Genomic DNA, 24,885 nt, shown 5'->3' on the forward strand with positions numbered 1-24,885 from the left:
TTGTAAAAAAAAAGCATCAGCAGCTGGTTTGGGAGACGGTTTGCTGGACCTTAGATCCCAGGAGATCAGTGGAGAAGGTGGAGAACCGAAGATAGTGAGATTATGAAGCATCCCACTGCTCTGGACCAATAGACTGCAGCCTCGTTATCCTGGATTTGGGAAAGAGGATCGACATGAAGGACAAAGTGGCAGGTTAAAAAACAAAAAGTAGATTTTAAAGGCTGATATGATAAAACCAGAGATGCAAAATAAAGGCTTAATATAAAAATAAATAAAATATAGAGTACACAGATAGACAGACTATACATAGAATGGACACTGGAGCAGACAGCCTGTATTTAAATACGTGAGATATTTGGAAACACCTGAAATGTCAATAAAGAAAGCAGAACCATGACAGTCTATGTGTTCAGGGAATTGCCAACAGACACAGAACAAAGCTCTTCTTTACCCCCTGTCAGCTCAATGAGCCAAATTCTGTCCACTCTGCTTTGTACAGCATCTTTAGCTTGCCTTGGCATATAGTTCCTGTCTTGTACATTATGTATTTGCATATTTTTCATATTATTCAGGGTATTCAACAGAAAAACAAACAAACAAACACAGACAAAAAAAGGTAACTGCCATGTTGGCAGGAAAAACATATCTAGAGGGCAAATAGGAAAAATCCAGAAACGCAGAGAGCCAGCAGGAGAAAACAAGGACAACACAAGACACAGAAGAAGGGAAGGGGTAATAAAGAACCAGTGGACTTAATCAGACACTAAATAAAGTGACAAAAGAACAAATGAGGGAAGTAAAACCCTCAAAAATCATATGAGCATCTAAGCTTCAAAGTGAAATATTAAGTCAACTGAAAGAGAGACAAACTTAGATACAGACACAAGGGAACACAGAAAAAATAGCAACGGCAAAACAATAACTTAAGGATATCAAACATCCAAGAATCAATATTCAGCCCCACAAAATAGAAAAAAAAACTAGGATAATAAGAGTAGAGCCATGAATATTTACAAAGACTATGACAACAAGCTTTTAGCATTGCACCACAGTGCATTTCATTACACTTTGCATTATAAGTGTGAATGTATAAGAGATTACTGAATCTTTGGCTCCTTATATGTGTTAACAGTGAAAACAGTAGATTTGATTATCACTCATTAAAATGGTTGTGTGTGTGTGTGTGTGTGTGTGTGTGTGTGTGTGTGTGTGTGTGTGTGTGTGTGTGTGTGTGTGTGTCTGCATTCTCACCTAAAGGAAATGGAGCGAAATGGGTCTTTGGCTTTGCCCATTCAGACTGATGTGTGTTTTCAGAGGGCAGGACTTGCCAGTGGGAGTGTATAAAAGCATATAAAAGAGGCTGCGGTGCTTTAAGTACCAGACTTGTATTTGTCTTTCTGTACATCTCTTTCTTCTCTTTAAGTGCTGCTGGTTTTTGCACAGTGCCTCCTCCATCATGCTGGCTCGAGCTCTGCTCCAGACTTCGCTGGTTCTCTGGTTGGCTCAGCAAACTCTGCAAGGCGGTAAGAAACTCACGGGACAAAGTCTAAAGTTTTATGAACTATTTTTCTTGGCCTTTTTTTTTTTTTACATTTGTAATGGTTTAGATCCATGAGCTTTAAAACAAAAGTATTCATTCATGTTTTAATTATTGTGTTTGCTGCTTTAAAAACATTGGAATTGGAATTGCACAAAGATTAATATAAGTCTAACTGGCATAATCCAACTTACTAAATTTAGTTGGAAGAAAAATAATTTATGTTGATATTTAACATGATCTAAAGAAATGCTGCACAAAAAAGCTTTTTTATTTAGTCAAAATTGAATTCATTTTGTCTAGCGTCAAGATGAATTGTATCTTTAGCTGACAAATGAATTAGATCATATCATATTTTGGTCCAAGTTAAAGTCCCGATGAATCAGCATCTTTAGTGAGTCCCTCTCACTCACTTGTTAGATCTCATCTCTTTGAGACTGAGGGGAGGACTGTATGGACTCTGGGCTCCAACAGCAGAGTAATCGCCAAGTTGCTTTGGTTTATATGATCTAATTTCACTGATTCAAAGGATGCAATGAAAAGGTGGCATAAGCAGGCAAAATGTCACATCCAACTGTGAGAAGAACTAACAGGCTCCACACTGGCGCTGTATCTGATCTCGTGCTCTGGTCGCATCAGTGGATATCTGTCTGTCTCGCACCTTTAGTCCAATCAGGTTCCACTACTGATGTAATCCTCAACTGACATCTAAACTGTAATTCCCACAGTTTTAAGGTCATCTTTTGAGTCTCCTACACAGTGATAGTGTTGGCCTAAAATTCAAAATTTAGATTAATAAAAACAAATAATGCTTTTGTTGAAGGACCTCTAATGTCCTTTAAAAAAAGTTCATGCAGTAAATCTGTGAAACAAATATGTTAACGTTTCCTAAATGCGCATCACTTCTTTACACTGTATTTTACAGTTATGCATATCATATTTTCCTTATCTGCATTTTTTAATCAGTTGCATAAAGTGAAAATAGCGGGACGAAAATAAATCTCTAGGTCTCCCAATAGATATCCTGATATTTGTAGGTGAAATATTCATATCCTCTCAATAAAACATTTTGTAGTTGTTCTTTTTGTTTTTGGTACATATGTGGCTACAGACTCTCACCATCTTCACTCACTTTTATTATAAGTTAGATTCATTAGAAATATAAGTATAATTAATTATAAATCACAGATTCATTAACTAACACAACACAACAGTATTGTTATCATTACACTGTTTGGTGTTTGATAGGCTGTAACCATGGTGACTGTGAAAAACTGTTCACATTTTTTTAATGTTTCAGGGGTTAAACCTCAAAGTGTTTCCTGGGGGAGGGTGCTTCCAGCCAGAGGTATTTATACGTTTTTAAATTGTTTTTAAGTTATTTCAATGTTAAATTCATGTTTAAAAAAAACAACAACACAGACTGTATATAAAGGATGGACAGCCACTGTGACATCATTCTGTGATTTTGAACTCCAAATGTCTTAAATCATCAGTATCGCTGCAATGCACGGACACATTTTATATCATAATTAGTGCTAAACAACAGACCAATAATAATTTAGCACAAAACAATTGTTAAAACTGGCAAAAAATTGTCAGAATTTCTTGGAGAGTCTGTACCACAGCACAGGTTATAATATTTGTCAGATAAATCCATTAAAAATGCTGCAAAAGGCACCAACAGTGTAAACATGATGGAGTTCAGTGACTCAAATTAGAGGCACTGAGGCCCATTACTGGAAGCCACGCCCCTATGTGTTGGTCGAGTTATAAAAAATTGATACAACTCTGTTACAAAGGGCGAAACTATCCATTTCGACCAAAAATAACAGGTTAAATACACTGTTTCCTTAAACTCTGAAATTTTCTTATGTGCCTTTAACTGTTTTCCGGTTTTGTGTCTTTTTTTGTTTTGTTTTATTGAGGTGTGGGAATCGGCGGCGTGAAACCTGGAGGTAAGTCTTTCATACAGCATACATTAGCAATGTTCTGGCTGATTTGTGTCTTTGGATGCACAAATGCACATATTGTAGTCTATTCCTTCGATGGGCATTAACTCTATGAGTGACTAGGGCTGCTAAATTATGGTAAAAATCTTAATGGCAATTATTTTGGTCAAAACTGTAATAGCTAAAGTAATATTTTAAAAAAAAGCAAAGTGTAAAATAATTTTTCTGTTTCCTCTCAGTTACTGGTGCCCTTGGAGCACTGGGTAGCCGATATGGCAACAAAGCAATGAAGACTGGAAGTGGGTTTAATCTGCTTGATTTTCTGCCTCTTATGTCTCTTTAACCATACAGAGGGGATATTTAAACTTTTACTTTGTTAAATATTTCAGTTGGACGTTATCCTGCAGCCCAGCTTGGTGTTGGTGAGAAAATCAAACATGCAAAAACAATTTCTCCTGTTTAAAAGGGATCCATCACACAGTTTTTAAAAATGTTTTTGACCATGATATTACTTGGGATTTACTATGCACAGAAAGATTCTGTTGATGCACCTGGTTTAAAAACTATATTCTTTAACTATAACTTTAACTATATTCTGTATATGTATTATTTTCATTGTGCCCTCAGGAGGCTACAGATCTCTTGGATTAGGAGGAAGAGCTGGTCTGATGCAAGGTGGATATGGAAACCAGGGAGCCTATGGTACACACTCAAACCCTCACAGCATACTTTTTCATTCTTTTCTCTTGGATGTGGTCAGTCTAGTTCATGAAATAAATAATAGTTTATTAAAAATGTATGATAAATTTTCCCTGTGGCTTTAGGTGCCAGTCTGGGCCCAGGAATGGGGCTGGGGGCTGGGCTCACAAACGGACTGGGACTGGGATTGGGCCAGGGAGGAAAACGTGGTAAGACTGATATATAAAGAAAGACTTAATAGGCCCTATTTATATATCTTCTTCTTTAGGGAGCCATTTACTTTACTTTGTGTTTTTGTTATTGGTCGTTATTTATTACTCGAAATAAATAACTATGTGTGCTGCTTACATGTGTTACATATGTCAAGGTTGTTGAAACTTTACCCTCACTGTTCTGATTTGCAAATTACCTTATACATTTTTTTTACTCTTATGATTCATCATAATTATCATATTAACAATGCGACCAATTATTTTCTCAGTACTTAAGATATTAAGCCTCCCAGTGTTGTCTGGTGCAAGATTGGGGTTATTTTTAGTTGTGCTCACACCTAGCAGCAGAAATCTTGGCAGCCTGTATTGCATGCAAATCCTGGCAGAAAACCAAGAAGGCTAAGATGCAACCAGTTTTGTGAAAGGTTGAACTGCTACAACTCATGTCACACCTTTTACAGATATTACACAGCAAGGATGAGGATGAATCTAACAAACGGTTGGATAGCAGCTGCAGGGATCTTTGTAAAGAAATATTAACTCTGTGTTTTTGGGACTTTTCAGCTTATGGTGCTGGCTTGGGAACACTTCCAGGTAAACACTTTTGTTTCCTTGTGCTGTATGCACAAATGAGAGTAAAGAAATTGGTTTAATAAACACAATAAGTTGGACCCTGTCAACCTGTCAGTGGACATGGTATATGGGGCAGACTGCATCTCAGCTAATGGATTATGTGTCCTTGTAGTATTGAGAGAAACCCAGGATGTCAGTGACGTAACCCCAGTGCTGATTTATTTAAAGATGAGCTGTTTTTGTTTCCTTGCCAGGATATGGATCTTTAGGGGGCATTGGCTATCTTGGAGCACGACCAGGTAAGTGATGAACTATGTTTCATGTGATGTCCTGTTCTTTTAGCTTTGAACTGTTTTAGGCCTGTTGCCAGACTTGATGCAGAGGCATGCATAAACATCAGCCTTATCAAGCTGATCAGCAGAGATTGTTTCTCAGAAGCTGTCTTAATACATTATCCAGTACAATAATAATACGCCCACATCTGTGACACAAGCACTTTGCAGAAATTGTGTCTTTGCAAAAAAAAAAAACCCTCCTAAACTGTAATACGCTGGCCTGCGATGCTGCTGTTATCAGTGACATCTGCTTTATGGGTTTCACCCGTGCAGGTGTAAAATCTGTGGTGTTTCTGTGTAATCAGTCTGTCTTCATCTTTGCTGACTTGTGATTCACTGCTATTGATGTTGATTTCATGTCTTTATGTGCATGAAAACAGATCATCTGTATCTATTTTACTATCATCTGAAGCTGGTCTGTTTTATTTTGTGCGCACAGTTCATCGTGTCTATTGGTGTTTCATCTTGACTGCATGTTGCATGACTTCCTGGCTCTTTCAGCCTAGTGTTTCGAAACCAGATGTCCTGAGAAAGCTCTGACTGAGATCACCAAATGCTCATTGGCTGATGACTTGTGGCTGACATGTTGTTAGCCAATGACTTGTCCTCATTTGTGGTTGTTAGAACAGCAAGAATTTACTAATTAAAATATATGTTTTTGTCAGCAAGGGAGCAAATGAGTGAGGGCCATTTTCCCATAGACGTTTTTGTAACCCTAAGCTTTTATGCAACCAGAAGCATCACTGCCAGGTATTAGAGGTATTAGAAAGAATGCAATTTTAAGACACTTCCACATTGGCTTCCTTCCCCTCCACCACTCCAGCCCCCACCTGTGGGCTACTTATTATTCCTTATGCTGCACACACATGGTTTAAAGGCAAAATAAGAAATTACTCACACTCACACTTTATTTGTTTTTTGCCTTTGAGATATGTTTTAAAACTGCTTGGTGACTCTGGTTCTGGCTCATAGTAAATGTAAATATGCTTGTAGTTTAAACACATATTATGAGTAAAACCTCACTTTAAGAATCAGAAAAATTTCAGTTGCTTTTGCTGTGGACTGCAGGCTTCTGCTTTCATGCCCACTCAGCTCTGTTGTTGTGTGTCATACACAGATGTTGCTCGAGTCAGGATATCCTTTTGTCTTGTGCTTGAACGCTGGTGTGTTTTTTGACATTTCAACAATTTGTGAAGGAAACAATGTGTTGTCATGTCACGTTTTATGTGTTGGTGTCATTACTCTAAATGAATGTGTAAGTCTGTCTGAGTTCCCACTGATTCTATCCTTGGTTTGGTTCTGATTTTTCTGTGGATGCTCCGATTTATATTACAAACTTCAAAGAAAGGCTTGAAGTTTGCTGCTACAGTGTGCTGCTGGACCTCAAAGAAACACTGTTGTCTCTGAGGTGAGATGAAGTTGTGAATGCATGCTGATATCTCTCTGCCAGGTGTGTCTGCAGAACATTTGGTTGGACCTGAGATGGCCAGTCAGGGTCAAGCTGTTCAAGATCTTAAACGAGAAAAAATCAGAGGTCTAGACTCGTTTGGAAAGCAGGAGGTCAAAAGCTTTGATTCAACAGTCCAGTCATCGAGTCTTGGACACACAACACCTACTGATCAAGGACAAAGTAACCACCCTGCAATACCCAAAAGAAAGCTGGCCCCAAATCATGAAGTCATTTTGGGAGCTGGAGGTCCGAGAAGACAACTGCCTGTTGATAAAGACAACATCCAAAGTCTGGGTTCTTATTCATCTCAGAGTGCCCGAGACTATGATTCATCCAAACGTGAAAATCAGCGAGTGGAAAACTGTGGATCTCCTATTAATTTACTAGAAAACAATCGCTTAGGTTCAGGAATTCAAAAGGGTCAAAGTTCAGTGGCTCAGCCGCATCTTGGTGAAGAACTCAGACATCTTGGTAGCACGACGTCACAAAAAGAAAAAGACAAAACCTCTCGACTACCTTTTTCAGAAGCTGAGGATGTAAGAAGACGTATTTACGCGACTCCACTGGATCAGAGAATAAGAGATTATTTCTCTGCTGTGGCAGACAGGCAGCGCGTCAAAGGACTTTTAGCTGAAAACGCAAATGGAATCAGAATCCGTGGGACTGTTACGGTACAAGATGGCAGATATAGTACTGCAAACCTTCCAGCAAAAGGAGGAAGGCGCTATGGAGCAGTGATCCCAGGTACTAGTGGAACCCTAAGTGTAGGCAGTGCCTCTAATAGAGGAGATGGACAGGAAGCTCCAGGCTTTAATGGAGATGATCAGAGTGCTAAACAGAATTCCCAAACTGAACATGATGTCAAAAAGCCAAAAGCCCTCCCTATCCCAGGGCAGACTGGGAGGAATGCCCAGACTCCAAGTAAGAGCAAAGCTTTTTCACCATCTAAATGTCTTTTTTGATTCATATCTGTCTGTCTGTGGTCCGTTCTTGAGATTTTTGAGAAACAATTTCATATTTCTGAGACTGGCTTTCAGATTGTTGTTTGTGTGATGTCTATGCTTTTAAACAGACTTTAGTTTCCTCTGCTAGTTGGCATTGAGACTTTTGCTGTACTAGTCAAACAAAACACTTTACCAAGTCAGTCTTTTAAACTAGTGACTCTAATTGCCAGTATAGTTCTGCCAAAATCCAAGTTCAAATTTTTTGGCTTAAAAAAGTTGAACTAGTCAAACAAAAGAGGCACTTTTGAAAGGTTTTCCCTCTTCTAATGTGACCAAATGTAAAATTCATGCTGAAAAACTAGCGACTGAGCTGTTTTCACCCCAGTTACACCTAAATATTTTAATGCATTATGATTAAGTAGCCAAGTGTATGCAACCAAAAACTATCGATGCTATTTAATGATGGTCAAACCCTGCATGAAAGCAGTCAAGCTTTGGCCAGAAAACCTTTTCTCAACTAAAAGTGTTGTTTTTTTCAGATGTTCATATTTAGTTTGCAAATTAACCAAAAAATAAATAAACAAATTAGACTGCGTTATATATAACACACAATAATTACATATTAACATGATAAATATAAGCTGCAAGGCAGTGGAGCAATCACCTTGGAAAACCTTGAATCATGACTTCTAACCTCGGTTTGGTGAAGGTTTGTGATTTTGGCTTTCAGCTCTGATGCACCTTCAAGTCTGTTTGGATATCTTTGCATTTTGTAGGAAAGTCAAAACACATGCAGTGCACACCGCTTGAGCCATAGTAAACAGCTGTTTGTTATCTTAGTAGCTTAGATCTCTTGGGCTGCAGTTGCCAGTGATACTGAAAATAGTCAATCTGGGCATTGCACTGAGGGAAATTCAAGATTTAATCACTGGTGAGAGCAGTGATCATTGATTAGATTTTAGTTTCCATGTTCAAATCCAGAAGCTGCTACACGACACAAAACTGAAACCAGTGTGGCTTCAGCCTGTTTTTTATGCTAATGTGCATTCCAGTAAGAGATTTGCATTGTTCTTGGTAACAGGCTTCTGATCATACTACATCGAGTGCTGGGAGGAGCTTTGAGTTGTTCATTTGTTTTTATGTTTTCTCGTTTTGCATGAAATTTAACTCTAAAACAATATATGTCACATGTACATTCTTCCTTCTTACAGCCGGGTTTTGTGTGTGGTTTACTGTCTGTGTGTAATAATATTGCTGGACCATATCTAAACTCATATTTATCCAGATTGGAACCCAGGAATGTATAACTTGTTTTGCTGGGAGCAATAGTAAAACATAAAAAATCCCAAATACCTCAGTCTTTCATCTGGGTATCTGTGACTTAGGGAGTGATTTTAGGTGGTCGTTGTGGTTTTTAGGACTCAGTCCAGTGGAGAGGATCTCCCAATACAAGTCTGACAAAGATGAAGACATTTATGGCCTGATGAGGTTGAAAAAGCGTTCCATAACTGTCTTTATTATGTTAGGAAAGGAAAAGTGAAGTGCGTTTAGCCTAAAGTAAATCTCGGGTGATTTTGCTGAGCTTGTTTACCTTCTCCTCAGGTTATGCTGGTGGAGCGGGAAACTACATGGGAGCAAGCCTGGGCGCTTTGGGTTATGGAGCAGGTAATGCTGGGCAATGACACATAATTCATGAAGACTAGCTGCTGTTTTTAGCAGATGGAGAGGTAGGTTTACAACTTTGGTAAAGACTTCCGATGTGTTGCCAGCAGGGTTGGGACAGGGAGCGTATTTGGGTGGAGCAGCTGGAAAACTTGGAGGTATGCATGTAAATTTTCCTTATTTTGTCTTTTCTTTGCTTGGAGATAAGAAATTATGTTTTGCATCTCATATTCTGTGTTTCATCCTGTTCATCTAAAAAATTTTTTTACATTTTAGCTGCTGCTGCACTTGGGCAGGGTGGTTATCCCCAAGGTGTTGCAGGAAAGTCGACTGGTAAGGCTGTAACATATTTATTTGGTCTCTGTCGGCATCATTTCCCCAGGCTTCACTGAACAGTTTAAAACTTTTAGCAGGATGCTTTCTTGGCCTGCTAGATAATAATTTGGATGCAATTTGAAAGCACCTTTGGGTCACAGTTACACTATCTGAACCAAATTACTAGGCCAGCTTACCCGTTACACCTACAGGAGCTGCTCAGCCATAGACACCCAGGACGCGAAGATCCCGGCACACAGTTTTTGTGTCGCTCTTCATTCCAGAGGAGGTTTGGACCACTGTAGTTACTGAGTCAATAGAGATGTGGTGACATTTATTCAAAGATCAAGAGGTGTGGCCCTATCCTTGTATGCATGGAACACATGTAGGCAAGTAAAAACATTTCTGGTGGAAGCTTTCTGGTCTGGTTTATAGTCTGTTTTCACACCAAATTCTGTTGGCCAGTCACAGTTGCACAGTCTTTGGTTATATGCAGGTAAATAGTTCATGTATAAAACAAAAGAAAACGTGCATTTGCTGACATGCAAACAACTAGCCACTGACAATGATCTCACGGACATGCCCCCAAACAGGCTGTTGTCTCACCAGACTAGCCAGTAAATTTCCAGACTATCTTAATAATCAGGTGTTTCTCAGTCTGTGTGCTAAGCTGTTTGGCTACTGCCTTTAATTTAAACAGAGGCTGTCAGTTAAACTCATGGCAAAGAAATGGAGGCCTATTCATGGGTCTCTCCCACAGACCCCGGGGTCCTGTGCAGATGTAGAAGCTTGTCAGAAAAGACTTGAGGATATGCTTGATAAGAAAATACGAAGTAATTTGCCTACTCGAATTTTGTTTTTAAAGAAGTGAATGGAGGTAAGGCCTCAAAGCCAGACAACATAACTCCTACTTTGCCTTGTAAACCAATCATTTGCTTGTCAGTTGTATGTGAGGAGGTAAAGAAAAAAATCTCTACCTTATGTTCAAGGTCACACCAGAGGTTTCCTTTCAGATGAATGATTAATAAGTAAGAGACAAAAACAAGTAAAACAATCAACGTGTCAGCCATCTTTAAACTCTCCTGTTAATATACAGTTGTTCTTTTTTACATGCAAGAAAAAAGACTTATATTTAGGTAAACTTCAGTCATGTAAATCTATATAGAGACTTAAATCTATACATCATACTCATCATCCCATTAAGTAAACAGTGAATGTGTTTTATTACAGGTTATGGTGATGGAGCAACAGGATATCTTGGTGCTGTGGCAGGGAACGGCCTGGGTAAGTTCAGCAAGTTAGAGAAGTATACATCATGCACTGGCAGAGAATCATTCGTCACTCTGCTTGGTGTCAAAGACAGCCTGCATCAAAGCTGTTGATATTCAGTCAAGATGGACTTTTTCTTTGTTGGTGTTACTTTTGTGTTTCACTGTAGGCTGAGGCAGTTTTGCAAAAGCTTTGTCTAGCACGATCACAGACTTGAATTTTTCCCCCTCTCTTTCATGTATAACTGCAATCTTTTAAGTGCTTCTACATTTCTCCTCTCAACAGGTTACGGGAATGGTGATGGCTATGGAGCTGGTGAGTGAAGCCTGAATATTACTGGAGCAAAATGTGTTGTGAAAGTCAGTCTAGCTCTCGACATATACAACATAATTAGTGCTAATTAGTACTATGTTTCAGACCTTGCTTACCCTGCAGAGTTAGCCGATGGTGCTGAGAAAAAAGCAGGGAAGAGTGAAGGTAACAGTTCTGAGGAGCGATAACCTGCTTAAAAAACCCGTGAGGAGTGATGGCACTAACCTTTAGAGGCTTAACCCATGATACTGGATAGCTTGACAAAGTAGATGTCAATAGAAACGGCTTCCTCTAATATGCTCAGTGTGATTTTTTTTATCCACTGGGTGTAGCTATTGTCTCTGATTTATTGAAGCTGACCAGTTAAATCTGGTGGTTTCTGCCCTCCTGCTCCCGTAGATGCTTTTAAAACTAACAACTAGTTAATCGGTTGAATCGATTAATGACACAAGAATGTTTGACCTGTGTGTTTATGTTTGTCTTTTTTCAGCCCTCAGTCCTGGAGGCTATGCTGGACAGGTCCAGGGGGGCTATGGTAGGAGATTTAAGGAAACTCTCTCACATAAACCAACAGAAGTAAACAGAAGGGCTCAAAAGCATTTGGTTATAGAATATAAAGCATCTGTTCTCCTCCAAATCTGTTTGAATTTAATTTCAAACCAGTAAACACCCTGCATGGAACATAAGCCTTGCATTTACCAGCAAGGAGTGATGCCTACATGTGCTTTCTGCGACGTGTGAAGTCTTGACTCAAAAAGCCCTCTCGTCCTCTTTCAGGAGCACTTGGGGCAGGCCTGGAATCAACTGGTGGCAAATATGGTGAGCAACGGTGACAGCACCTCGCCCTTCAGTCATGCTATTAGTCAGGCAACTGTCAGCGTGGGTTTCCACACGTGACTCAGACTATAGTGGTAGAGAGTGCACAGCTTGCTGATTAATCATGGAGGTCGAAGGGTGAAGAGAGAGAAATGACGATGTATGAGTCAGATTGACCATTTGATTTTCTTCTTCCCCCTGCAGGAGGAGGAGCTGGTCAGGCTCCTTATGGTAATGCCCCAGTGCTTCCTGCTGGACTGGAAGGTAGTAGATACATGAGCTTGATATCATAGCTGCAACAATAATCATTGCAAAATACCTGCGCCACACAACATTGTATATTATATCAAACTTTTGCACATCATAAAAGCTTCACCATGCTATTAACAGGTAGTGTTACACTTTTTCAGATCAGTACATCACATCATGGGAAGATATTGTATGTCCTTTCACGCTACACTAAACACTTTCAGGATATTGTCTATATAGAGACATTTTTGTCCTGCACTAAAGAGGTTTTTTCTTGTCAAATGGTACAAAATAACAGGAAAATGTAATGTAACACAGACTTAGTGACTTTATTACAAGTAGATGAATGTGGCTTATTCTGAGTCCTGCAGACTAAAGAAAAAAAATCATAGACTTAGATAAAAGAGGGAAATAGATGTAGCCACCCATTGTTTTCTGAACCCATTTTGAAGTCTCAACATTAGCATCGTCCCCATTTTGGCGTTTTGGGGCCAGAAGCTAGGTTATATGCTTATGCTAGCAAGCATAGCTTACAATAAGCACACAGGGAGGTATCTGTTTATTAGTGCTAAATAACAGGCTAATAAAATGCTAGAAATTACCATGACCACAGACTTATTGGACCAATATAATTTATTCTCCAAGTTATACATTTTTAAAGCGAAATCTATTAAAATTACTTCAAGAAAAAAATCCTGTTAGCAGAGATGAGGCTCAGTAGGCAGCTAACTGCTACAGCCAGCTATCATGATATCCACCTGTCAATCAAAGTGACCATATACTGAACTTGAATTCATTCATTCAATTTTATTGCATTTTATATCACCCAAATGTGCAACAACCATCTCAAATACCTATATATTACACGTTAAAGACCCTACAGTGTTAGAAATATACCCCAATAAGCACATGATCCACCTTTGAGCAAGCACACGGCATCAATGGGAAGGGAAAACTCTCTAAGTCTTAATAAATTTTGCATGTCTGAGTTGTAAGACAAGCACGTAAAATTTTAAATTTTGGTAAAGTTGTTCTACAGCCAAGCAGACAATACTACAGCAGTCAGCCTGCAGTAAAAATCACGATTACTCACCATTTTTTCATGTTATTTTACATTTGACATAACATTAATGTTTCACAAACAATTTTTTATTGATATTTTATGTATTTAAGAATAATAGTAAAATTCTGTAAAATTTATTTGATAAATTCATTTAAATTATCTTTCTTTTTTTTTTTTACATTGTACTTTACATTTCTTGATCTGGGCATGAGGGGATGATTTAGATGTAGAGTTCAAAACTGTTGAATTTTCTGCTTTCAAATTAGGCTTTTTTTTTAAATTACAGTCCAGTGGTACTGCTGCTGGCTTCAGTTGCTTTGTACAGACATGGGAAAGGTATTGATTACCTTATCAAAGTCTAGAGCGAATAAGCCTTTATCTGAATGGTCTCAACTGTTAGGGCAGCAGCTGCAGCAGTGTTTTAATTAAGATGAATGACTGGGTAACTGCTGTAAACTGGAAGTATGAGTATAGTAATAGGAAATAACTCAATAATCATAGAAAGTCTGTTCATATATGAAGATCGTAGGCTTCCCCTTTTGTCTTTGAGTCATTTTGCATCTTGTTATATGAGGACGCTTTTCACTTCACTATAAATTTATAAAGTGAAAAATCCAGTCATGCAGGTTATTGGGACATCATCTTTGTTTGAGGGGCCTTGAAATGCTGCATAAACAATGATCACGCAACCAAAATGAAACTGGCCTAGCCCCAGCCTTGGTATACTTGTTAGTATAAAGTATATAAACAAATAAATCAACAAGGCTTACAATTTTCTCTTTTTCTCACATCCTGTCAGTTTATCACAGTATTAAAGCTCAGTGAACTGCTAAATAGTCACATTTAACCAATTTCTTTCATTGCCCACAGGTGATGGCGGCTATCCGTATGCTGCACAGCAGCTTGGTCTTGGAGCTGAAGGTGCTAAATCTGCAAAATATGGTGAGAAAAAAAGTGTGAGAAACTCTAAAGTGGAAAGTTACCACGCGGCCAGATAAACTGTGTCGTTTTGGTTTTCTTTTTTTCTAGTTCAGTACCAATGAGGTCAAAAGCCTCAGAGATAGTGAAAAATAAAACTCATCAGAAGCATTGTGAGTGCAGATAAGCTGCAGGGCTGTTTCTATGTGATCCTGCCTGATATTGACTCTTTATTGTTGCCCTTTTTCTGTGCTGTTTCAGGCCCTGGTGCAGGATATGGAGCTCAACAAGCAGGTTCAATTTAATGCACTCTTTCTCTCAAAGTACTTCCAGTGTACTCCTAAATTCTCAGAGTGTACTCCTGGCATGTTTGCAGATACGTACGTCCCAAGTCCTGGCCTTAAAGGTGTAATTTCTGTTGTGTGTGTTTTATTAGGGTTCGGTGCACAGCTAGGGCCAGCTCAAGATGCTTTGGGTAAGAAAACCACCGACACTTCCTCATTTGTGATGAGCTACCACTACTGCTGCTTCTGGTTACCTTATTAGTCATGTCGTTTTGCACAATATCGCAGCACAACAGACAGCATACAACAGATGTTACTGTGCTGAAAAATGCCTTCATATATAATAATCACGTGATTTTGCAGGAGTCAAAATATTAGTGTCCTTTACTTGGATTCTTTTTAAATAAGAATAGCAACACAAATGTGATGCAGTTTAAAAAAAACCTTATTCACTGTTATTCTTTTTACTTAAGTAGCTTGCACACTGAAAGTGCAGCTGCATGTATTATGCATTATATCCCTCTTTAGGAAAGGTATGTGACCTGCATAGTGTGATAGCTAAGTCCTCTAATGCTACTTTTTTTGCCAGGTTTAACACATAGCTGTTAGATTTCTTTGTCTCAATGTAACAGTTTCGTTTTTAGTGAATTTGTAACACTGACCTGTGCCGATTGCTTAACAGGAGAGCAGACTGGCAAATATGATCGAGTGAATGCTGCCCTGGGTAACGGATACAAAGGTGAGAAATAGTGCACGAAGGTCTGGTTAACTAATAAAGTGGAGTTAATACACTTTTTCTTGTTTTCTGTCATATATTTACGGAGCCCCGCAGGGGACATGGGAGGAAAAAAATTAAGATGGACTTTTGCGAGATCTCGCAAAACAAACTTGGGATCTCACAAAACTTTTGCGAGATCTCACGAAACAAACTCGGGATCTCGCAAAAGTTTTAGCCGCATTCTTCGGACGCCGGCTCGAAGCCGACCGGGAGGTCGAGGCACGATGTGCCGGGAAAGCGGTGTTCCTCCCGGCTGTATTAGGTCTCGACCTCCCGTTAGCTCGAAGCTAACGGGAGGTCGAAGGCCGAAGAATGCGGCTAAAACTTTTGCGAGATCTCGCAAAAGTTTTGCGAGATCCCGAGTTTGTTTTGCGAGATCTCGCAAAAGTTTTGCGAGATCTCGCAAAAGTCCGTCTTAATTTTTTTTTCTCCCATGTCCCCTGCGGGTCTCCGTATATATTTACTGTTACAGTGACAGATGGTTGTATTAAACATGGTCAAATAGTGAAGTCAGTGTATGACCCGTGAGTCAAAACCTCAGGTTTCCCACTGGTTTGTGAGAATTGTTTTCTACTCTTTGATCTGTGTGATGTCAGAGAGTGGATATTCCCAGTATTGTCATCTCAGACGCAAATCTGCTGTTTATGAGGGGTTGTCAGCTACAGTTGGCTTAAAGCGAGAGGAGCGCCTTCTCGTCCTGGCATATGCTATCATGTCCTTTGGCAACTGAGAGATAACAACAACTTTGTTGAGATCTTCAGTCTGCATTAGGTCGCTTGAGTTGTCACACGTTTGACTATAGTTAGTGTCCCTTTGTCTGACTTTTTCTCTTAGAGATATATATTTAGTTCATTTAGTTTATTTCACACCCTGAAATTAAGCTACCAAATACTACTCACTTAGTCTTAGGGTGTGAAAAAAAATGGTTACACTCAGATAGAAAGGCTGGTTTAGGTACCTCTTCACAAAAGGTCTGCTCACTGAACAATAATAGATTGACAGACCAGTCTTTCTAATGCCATACCTGTGGCTAACTGACAAACCAGACAGGAAAACGAGCCCATCTGCTTGCTATCTAGATTTTCTTTCTGCCACTGGCAGCCAATAATATATAAATTGGCTTAAGTGGACGGTGGCCTTTAAGGTGGAGGTGACTAAAACTGCTTCTTCTGCTGTTTTCAAACATACACTGCTGCTCTGAACTATACTGAGACAGAGGCGAATCACCACTTTTCTTCTACGTCTTGTGAATGCCTTCTATCTAGCACTCACACACATTCACTCTCCAATAAACACATCTGAACTTGGGGTTCAGTATCTTACCCAAGAATACTTTGGTCCTCCTGAGCTACAGTATGCTGTCCTATTGTCCTATTACCCAAGCCTCTCTGCCACCATCACGTGTGTCACCTCTTGCATGTTTACCCAGAAAGCTAAACCATAAGCCGTATTCGAGAGTGTATAATGTTTATTTCTGGGTGTTGCATGTGAAAAAGAACAGCTGTGCAACAAAAGCTGAACCTGCTTAGTTTGTAACTGTACAAAGGTGATGGGTGAAAACTTTAGCTCTTAGACAGTGGATGAGCACCAAGGTAAAGCACAAGATACATAAGGATTATTTCGAACTGTGAATTATGCAAAGCTACTCTAATAGAGTCCAATAATAACCTTACGGGAAATGGGCACAATAATTCCCTTTATTAGTATCAGAATCAGAATATTTAATTGTCATTAAGACAAAAGCAAATGCTGCTCCATTCAGTGCAAAGAAAACTGTATAACTATTCGTAAACTTGTATTCTATGTACAAGAAAAGAAGTTTTAATAAAGAAAGTATAAAATGGTATAAAAGCATGAATAAATAAATCTGTACACATATGTTTATGTTTGTGATTGAGTCATTATTAATTATCGTTATTGAATATGTAGGTTTATGTGGGTTTGAATGTGAAAATTAGACATAGGATGGGCTTGTTTTGTACATTTTTCACACATTTTTTGTGTGATTAATGATTCTCTTCCGTATTAATGATCTTTGTGCTCTCCCCTTTTCCTCTGTGTCTGTGTCTAACCAGGCTAATTCCCATGACGTTGACCTCTTCAAGTGGATCATTACCATAAAGTGTTCAGTCCAATGAGGTTGCAGAGCTTTTCTGTGTGATTTACTCTACTTTGTTATGTTGTCATGTCTGTATGTCTTTTGTTTCATTCTTCTCATCCACCTTGTCCTTCTCTGTGAACGGACATCTGTAAACCAGATGTCTGTCTGCTTGTCTCCCTCCTCTCAAACCTGCAGCACCCACGGGTTTGTTCCTGGCAGTGCTAAAAAGGCTTGGTGGTGATTGATAAACATAAATGGATGTGAAATGCAAGAAATATGTCCCTTTGTTTTGGAATAATGATTTGTTCTGTTTTAATCCAATAAATTATATCACCCAGTGACGCTAAATAGAAGCTTCTGAGTCAAAACATTTTGTGTGCGATAGTGTGCTCTTTAATAGACACAATGAAACCTCATCCGCACACAGGAAGTTTTACCACTTCCCTTTTCGAGTTAGGTGACATTGCCAAAGAAAAAGTAAACACTACCACCAAAAGCAGGGTGAAATATCGACAAGAACAAAGTGTTCAGATATTATATGTTTATTGTGCATAATAAAGCTCCATTTATAGTGAGAATAAAACACATATGGTATATTGGAACATTGTGCAAATACTTGAACTGACACATAAACTGCTTCAAAATGAATGCAGTAAAATTCATTTTGCTAACGATGTAGGTAAAATCATAATTAATGAGGGATAATAACATTATAAATTAAGGTTGAGCCGGATTAGCAGAAACTTTTATATGATCTACAACAGACATGGCCACATAATGTCTTCATATCTAACTGGCTTTAGGGAATACAATGCATACATCCATAAACAAACACAAAATATTTATTAAATGTATTTGAATATATTAATCCAGTTTTCTGACATCTTGAACATTAAAACATTGCACAAATGATCCTATATGGAGAAATATTAGTGACGGATAAGGTATAGTCTAGAAATTGCAAGATGAAAGCAAAGAACGAATCCTTCACGTCGAAGCCGAGTCTCTTCTGGTTAGGTTTTCAAGTGAATCCTGAGATCTGTTTTCAGTCCTGAAAAACAGACAAACAGATAAATAACCAAACAAATCAATACATCACCCCCTTTGGCCCAGGTAGAAATAATCTTCCCTTTTAAGTCTTACCAAATTCGTAAGTGCGTGTTATTTTATGCCATACGTGAAGCTCTTGCGAGCAAAACTCTGGTTTTTCCATGAGCTTGATTTGTCCACAAACACGCCCATTTTTGACAGGATGGCCGGTGGAATAGGATGAGTGTTGCGTGACACATACAGCTTTTTCAGACTTGGATTAATAGGAGTGGGTTTATATTCCGTGCATGACTTTCCAGTCAGACTCGGAGCACATTGCACTTCCACTTTGTAGAACAGCTGGCCGTGCTGCAGAGGACAGAGATCGGTTGTAACTCCAGAAGTCAAAAGTGGCTCACATTCTCCCAACAGGTCATCGTCCCACTTGCTGTCCTCGTCCCAGACTTCAAATCTGAATTTGGTAATTGATGAGACATCCTGCGTGCCCAGGTCGATGACAGTGGCCCAGTGTGGGTTGTTGTTGTTATAAATGACAGGAGTACGCTGAGCCACTGTTCCAGCAAAGTGCACCTTCACATAGCCATCTGTAGCTGTGGTATGGTCCCCCCACAGATCAGTGGCCCGCTGTACTGTTATGATGACCCGTGCCATACCTTTACGAGCTGGGCAGCAGTCTTGGTTCACGGCGGGGTCATTGTGGCACTGGCAGACGCAGGAATCCCTCGAGTCACTCTTAATCCCAGCCTGACAGCGAGCGCTGCAGTTTCTCCACAGGCCTTTCTCCAGGATGTAATGGCTAATGGCAGAGCGCAGGTTTTTCCGGGCTTTGGCTGTGGCAGGAAGCAACTCATGAAGGGAATTTAAGGAGTATGAAATGATATCTGGATTTTTTGGTAGGGTTTCCAGCCATTCCTTGTAGGCAGCTGGATTTTTTTCCGCAGAGAAGAGAAGGTCTGTGTCTGTGGTATGCCCACCTTTTATATCTGTAAACCTGCAAAAGAGGGGACTATTTCAAACAGATGTGCCGAAATATTAGCTGAAAATATTAGCGTGAGTTGTTAAAGGGTGAAAACAGATAAAACATTTCAGGTAAAGTGAAATCATGTAGTTTAAAATAGACATGCATGTGACTGAAAGTAGCCTGGCCAAGCTGGACAATGCAACATCACATAACCTCAGGAACGACTAAACAAAGCACTGGAGGTGTTCACTCGAGCTCCCGCCTTTCCCATTACTTGTCTCAATCCAATCAGTCATTGATGGGGGGGAATATTGGACAGGACGTTTTGATGTTGTTGTTGATCAGTGTGTAATGTTCTCTACCTGTCATTGAAGAGGTCGGAGAAAGAGTTCTTATTTTCCAACTTCTCTGAAGCTTTCTGGCAGTGTTTTGTTTCGGCTTTTATTGTAGCTTTAATGCTCGCAGACGCCTCAGCTTCCAGACACAGCTCCACCTCCTCCAAGCTGAGTCCCTGCAGGCTGGCCTGACACTGCTTGATGCTGGTCACAGAGTCAATACTTCCTCCGAGCTTTACCTGGGATGATACATGAAAGACATATAAAGAAAAGTTTACTTCCTTTTACAATGCCAACTTTTATTGATTAGATACTGTGTTTACATATTTTCCTTTACCTTTGTGATGTAATGGGTACCGAAGTTGTCAATCAGTTTGTAAAATCGTTGTTTGAATTCTGGGGCGTAATATTTGGGAAGATCTTTCACTGCTTTCCGAAATTCTGTGTGCAGCTTTGGAGTATTTGACACTCGGTAGCTTGTTCACAGAGAGAAAAGACAGAAAGAGTATAAAACAAGCGTGTGACACTATCGCATTTATTTCATAAAGGGTGGAGTTCCTTACCTGTAGTACTCACACGACACACTCTGGCTAGTGAAGCTGAATTTGTCACTCTTTGTTTTCTCCATGGAGTACTCTGCCAGTTTAGAATTGGTACCAGCCAGCATAACAGAGCCACTTTTGTCATTTATTTCAACTTCTAGATCGGTCTTCCAGTTGTTTTCAACAGAGGAGACGCTGGAACTGACAAGAGACTCGCTGGATTTGTGAAGTTTAGTGGAAACTTTGGCGCTGCAGGACTGCTTTGCCCTCCAGTCCACCACTGTCAGGGGTAGCTTTTGCTTTATGTTCTCAAGATAAGGGTTGGTACACAGCATGCATGTTTTATCTTTGCGTTTCCACACATTCATGTTGAGCACGAAGGCCCCTTTACGTTCCATTTTGGTGATGTCGAAGCCTTCTCCGGCCAAATTGATGCCCGGAGCAAATTCTGCATCGGCGCACTGTTTCGGTGTCCCTTCTGTGCACGACTGAAACGTGCAGTGAGGGAGGGACAGCAGGAGGCCAGCACAGATCCAGATGTTCACCTGAAACATGTTGCTGCTGATGTGGACGCTAAAAACAAACAAACAAATGAAGGTTTTCAGTTAAATAGAAACAAGTATGTTTATTAGTACACAAAGAGTTCCTTCCAGTTTTTAAATTCTAAACGAGACCTGACACGATATCAAATCTTCGCTTAAAGAAAATGAACACTAACAATGTAACTGCAATAAAACAGCACATGCAAATTAATGATAAATTCAAGAAATATTTTTCAAGACAGAGCATGAAAAATTTGTCTTACATCTTCCGTTTTTGAAAAATTAACTAAACTTAAAATGCAAGTGCAGAGAAAAGAACAGCTACACTGACAAGATATCGAGTTTTCCATTTTTAAACCAGAAGAACTCTGAGACTGCAAACCTCCTCACTCTCTAGGCAGTATTTATTCTTTACGCTCACTGAGTCACAGCAGCAGTTGGGGAAACCTTGACTGAAACTCTCCAAATCAATCCAGAGCTTTCAGTCTCTCTAAAAATCCTGAATCAGAGACTCCTGTTTGTACACTGTTTAATCCCCAATATTTCAGTCAAGATAAACATCTATCATCTATAATAATGCGTGAGCCCTCTTCAGATGTGTAATTGTGCATTCGGTCACTTCTCTAAGGCCTTTTTAAAGTATTTCAAAGCTGATTTTTTTTTATAGCTTAGGACTACAACAGCATTTGTTGTTGAAAAGTTCCAGTCAGGTTTTTCTCCTACATAAAGCATATTTGGTGGCTTCAGACAAGATAGCGTTATTTTAATGTTGCTGGATGTTACTGGTGCTTTAGTAGTCTGCAGAGCCCTGTGGTTTAAAATCTTATCATCAAAGTGGATCAGTTTCACTTCTGACTGATTATATTACATCTTGCTTTGAGACTTCTTTTTTGTGGTCTACCTCAAAGCTCTATTTAAGTAAGGACCAATTGTTTTATTTCAGTACACTTTGACTTGCATTTAGTTTTAGAAAGTACTAAATATATAAATAAGGCTGGTACCTTTGTAACAAGGTCAGCTATGATGTTTTTTGGGGGTTGTTATTTTGGGGGGTAATATAAAACTTTTGATCTTTTAAGAGAAAACTAAGGATATAGATCTGACTTTGGCTCCAAAGATGTTAAATTTCAGAGCACTGAAAGTTTCCTTTAGCTAACTGAGAATGAAAGAACCCTTTTCATATTAGTCGGCCTCTCGGGTTTTGTGAGTAGTCCAACCAACATTTCCAGCATTTTAAAATGTTTCTTCACAATTGACTGGGAGTCAGCCTAAGATTATTTTGAAATAACACTTTTAAAAACTAATTGTTGTGTTGCTTGAGGTTTGCTAAGAGCCGATCCTGATTTTATTATTATCGTGGGTTTTTTTTGATACACGTGGAACAACATTGATCGGCACAAGTATGTTCTATCCCAAAACTTTTTTGATGTTCTGGGCAAATTCTCCTGCAAAAATATAGAGAACTGTGTAAAAGTCTTAAGCGTTCTATATATTTTCTGTCCCTCTCTCCTGTTCGTCATGTGGTTAGCTCTCGCATTACAAATTCCTCTGTTAAATTTCTGATGCTTTCAAGTTAGTTTTACCTCCTTATAACGATGTGGATTTACTAACAAATCTTTTTAAGAACTTTTGTCTCTCTACTTTAGACAACGTTTGTCCTGTGAAACCAGATTAGCTCCTCTTTCTAAGCCGTCCCCCTGGATAAATGACAACATTTGCTGTTTAAAGCGTTCCTGCCGCAAAGTTGAGCAACTATGGAGGAAAACACTCCTCTCTTTCACGTAAAGGACCTTTTAGTTGCATTTAACACTTCAGTTCGTGATGCGCGGGCTGCCTATTTCTCAGACCTAGTATCAACGAGCAGAGGTAACCCCAAGGTACTTTTTGACACCATTAGTGATATTGTTGCTCCTGCTCCACCTGCTGTTTCAATTACTTCGAATTACCTCGAATGAAGATTGTGAAAATTTTCTTTCTTTCTTTGTTGAAAAAGTTCATAATGTCTGTCTTGTCTGCCCCAACTCCACCTAGGCCTGTTCTTTTAGAAAGATTCTTACCTGCGTCCTTATCTCAGCTGCTCAAATGAGTTAATTCGATGAAAGCGTCCTCCTGCTCTCTTGATATTTTAGCTGGATCTTTGTTTAAAAATGTCTTTCAGTCTGTCGGTCCCTCTGTGCTTACAATTATCAATACCTCATTGGTTTCTGGTGAGGTCCCTGGTTATTGGTTCAAAAAAACCTAAGCTTGAACCTTGGTGACTCAGCTCTGACTTTGGACACTCATGCTAATTTGTTGGTTCGCTCCAGTTTTTAACATTTAAAAATATTGCTAAGCTGAGTCCCATTGTATCACGCTCAGAACTAGAAATGGTCATCCATGCATTTGTCTCATCTCGTTTGGATTATTGTAATTCTTTGTCCACATGTTCATGTAAAGCCTCTGTGGATCATCTGCAGGTTGTTCAGAACGCTGCCGCAAAGCTTCTGACCAAGTCTTCTAAATACTCTCACGCTACACCTCTGCTGATCCAGTTGCACTGGCTCCCCGTAAAATTGACTTTGACATTCAGGGCTCTGCATGGACCTGCACCAACCTATATCAGAGATCTTTTACATCCGTACATCCCCAGCAGGTCCCGGAGGTCAAGTGATCAGGGCTTGCTGGTTGTCCAACATACGAGGCTGAAAACGAACGGCGATAGAGCGTTTGTAACTGAGGCCCCCAGACTCTGGAACTCCCTTCCTTTGAGCCTGAGATCTGTGGACTCAGTGGTTTCATTTAAAAAACAGCTTAAAACTCATCTTTTTAAACTTGCTTTTGGTTGATTTTTACTTTTATGTTTCAGCTTTTCTGTGAAGCACTTTGTGATTTTTATCTTGAAGGTGCTATACAAATAAAATGTTACTTACTTACTTACAAGGAGCTAAATATACAGTTCTTCAGGCTTTCTGAAGGTCTTTCAAAGGTTTTCTTTGGACACTTGTTGCTTTCACAGTGGTTTTCAATCAGTCCTTGTACCCCACCAGTTCCTAAGGAATATTTTTTTATTGCAACATCTGTTTTTGTCTTAAGTACTGCATTTCCATGTATGTCTGCACGTACTTCAGTTTCATCTACTTATTATTTTCACAGCAAACTATAAAGAGGGGTCGGCCAAGACTTTTGCACAGTCAGACTGCAGATGTGATCAGACGTTATCTGTTGTGGCTCTTCCACCTTGTGGCATCCTCCTTACCCTTTGATCTTTTTTTTTACTGCATTGGATTTTTTAATAACCAGAATTATTGTATTTTTTCCTCATTAAAGAGCTTTTGAGTCTCCAAACCTTCTATGACGACTGTGGTTTAGCACTTTTTGCGCTTAAACGAGCTCCGTGTTGCAATGGACTTGAGTTACACATAGCAACTCGCTGAACATTTAAATGCATTGCTTTCAAAGATGCAATATGACTAAACTCTACCACACGATTACTTCTGCTGCAGAACGCAGAATGATATGACCCCCCCACCAGCACACACACAAATACACATATTGCTGCGTACATTTAGTGAAGAAAGAGATCATATCGATGTAAGCACATAAGCAAAGACTCACCTTCAGCTTGATGGTTCACAGTGCAACTGTGAAACTGACAGCAGTTAGCAGGAATACCAGTGCTTAATGTATAAGAGTCACAAAAGCAGGGCATGGGGGTGGGGTGAGGGGGTGTGGTATGAAGTGACAGTGGTCTTTAAAAGAACAGAGAGGAAACAAACAGTGCTTTAATAGCTCTATCGGTCTTCAGCTTACCGAGCACAAGGGGGAGGAGACGATGGTCTACAGACACACTTGCACAAGTAGTGACAACATAAAAGCTCGACTGGCTTTCCAGTCAGTGAGGAACCAGAGACCACAAACCTATCATTTCTCTGAAGTGGTGGGAGGGAGTGGTGGGTTCCTGAGAACCAAGGTTTCTTTACTTTGTACAAGTGGCGTGGTCTCACAAA

General features: G+C 39.5%; 2 protein-coding genes across 9 annotated transcripts; one reads left to right on the plus strand and one right to left on the minus strand.

Moving 5' to 3' along the window:
- The first annotated feature begins 1,383 nt into the window (after positions 1-1,383).
- On the plus strand, positions 1,384-18,001 carry LOC146576612 (uncharacterized). Of its 6 annotated transcripts, none has more exons than XM_085272015.1 (24): positions 1,384-1,523; positions 2,838-2,885; positions 3,466-3,495; positions 3,729-3,788; positions 3,879-3,911; positions 4,117-4,191; positions 4,314-4,397; positions 4,965-4,994; positions 5,228-5,272; positions 6,759-7,679; positions 9,305-9,367; positions 9,472-9,522; positions 9,641-9,697; positions 10,910-10,963; positions 11,234-11,263; positions 11,366-11,425; positions 11,751-11,795; positions 12,038-12,079; positions 12,281-12,340; positions 14,259-14,330; positions 14,568-14,600; positions 14,743-14,781; positions 15,273-15,329; positions 17,444-18,001. In XM_085272015.1, exons 1-24 carry the CDS (start codon positions 1,457-1,459, stop codon positions 17,446-17,448), a joined length of 2,061 nt encoding a protein of 686 aa, XP_085128141.1. In that variant the 5' UTR covers positions 1,384-1,456; the 3' UTR covers positions 17,449-18,001. The 6 variants fall into 6 exon arrangements, with proteins under 6 accessions (XP_085128141.1, XP_085128142.1, XP_085128143.1 ...); XM_085272016.1 differs by having other exon boundaries at positions 9,475-9,522; XM_085272017.1 differs by lacking the exon at positions 2,838-2,885.
- Positions 17,979-24,587, minus strand: prf1.1 (perforin 1.1). Of its 3 annotated transcripts, XM_085272024.1 has the most exons (7): positions 24,494-24,587; positions 23,817-23,928; positions 20,379-20,930; positions 20,153-20,291; positions 19,843-20,054; positions 18,613-19,510; positions 17,979-18,520 (listed from the first exon to the last, which is right to left on the minus strand). In XM_085272024.1, exons 1-6 carry the CDS (start codon positions 24,585-24,587, stop codon positions 18,631-18,633), a joined length of 1,989 nt encoding a protein of 662 aa, XP_085128150.1. In that variant the 3' UTR covers positions 17,979-18,520; positions 18,613-18,630. The 3 variants fall into 3 exon arrangements, with proteins under 3 accessions (XP_085128150.1, XP_085128148.1, XP_085128149.1); XM_085272022.1 differs by lacking the exon at positions 23,817-23,928 and having other exon boundaries at positions 17,980-18,520; positions 24,494-24,583; XM_085272023.1 differs by lacking the exon at positions 24,494-24,587 and having other exon boundaries at positions 17,980-18,520; positions 23,809-23,927.
- Positions 24,588-24,885: the final 298 nt, after the last annotated feature.

The sequence above is a fragment of the Mchenga conophoros genome, linkage group LG4 (assembly GCF_057382185.1).
Source record: "Mchenga conophoros isolate Kocher_MC1m ecotype Shallow Benthic linkage group LG4, M_conophoros_male_GT1.1, whole genome shotgun sequence".
NCBI lineage: Eukaryota > Metazoa > Chordata > Actinopteri > Cichliformes > Cichlidae > Mchenga > Mchenga conophoros.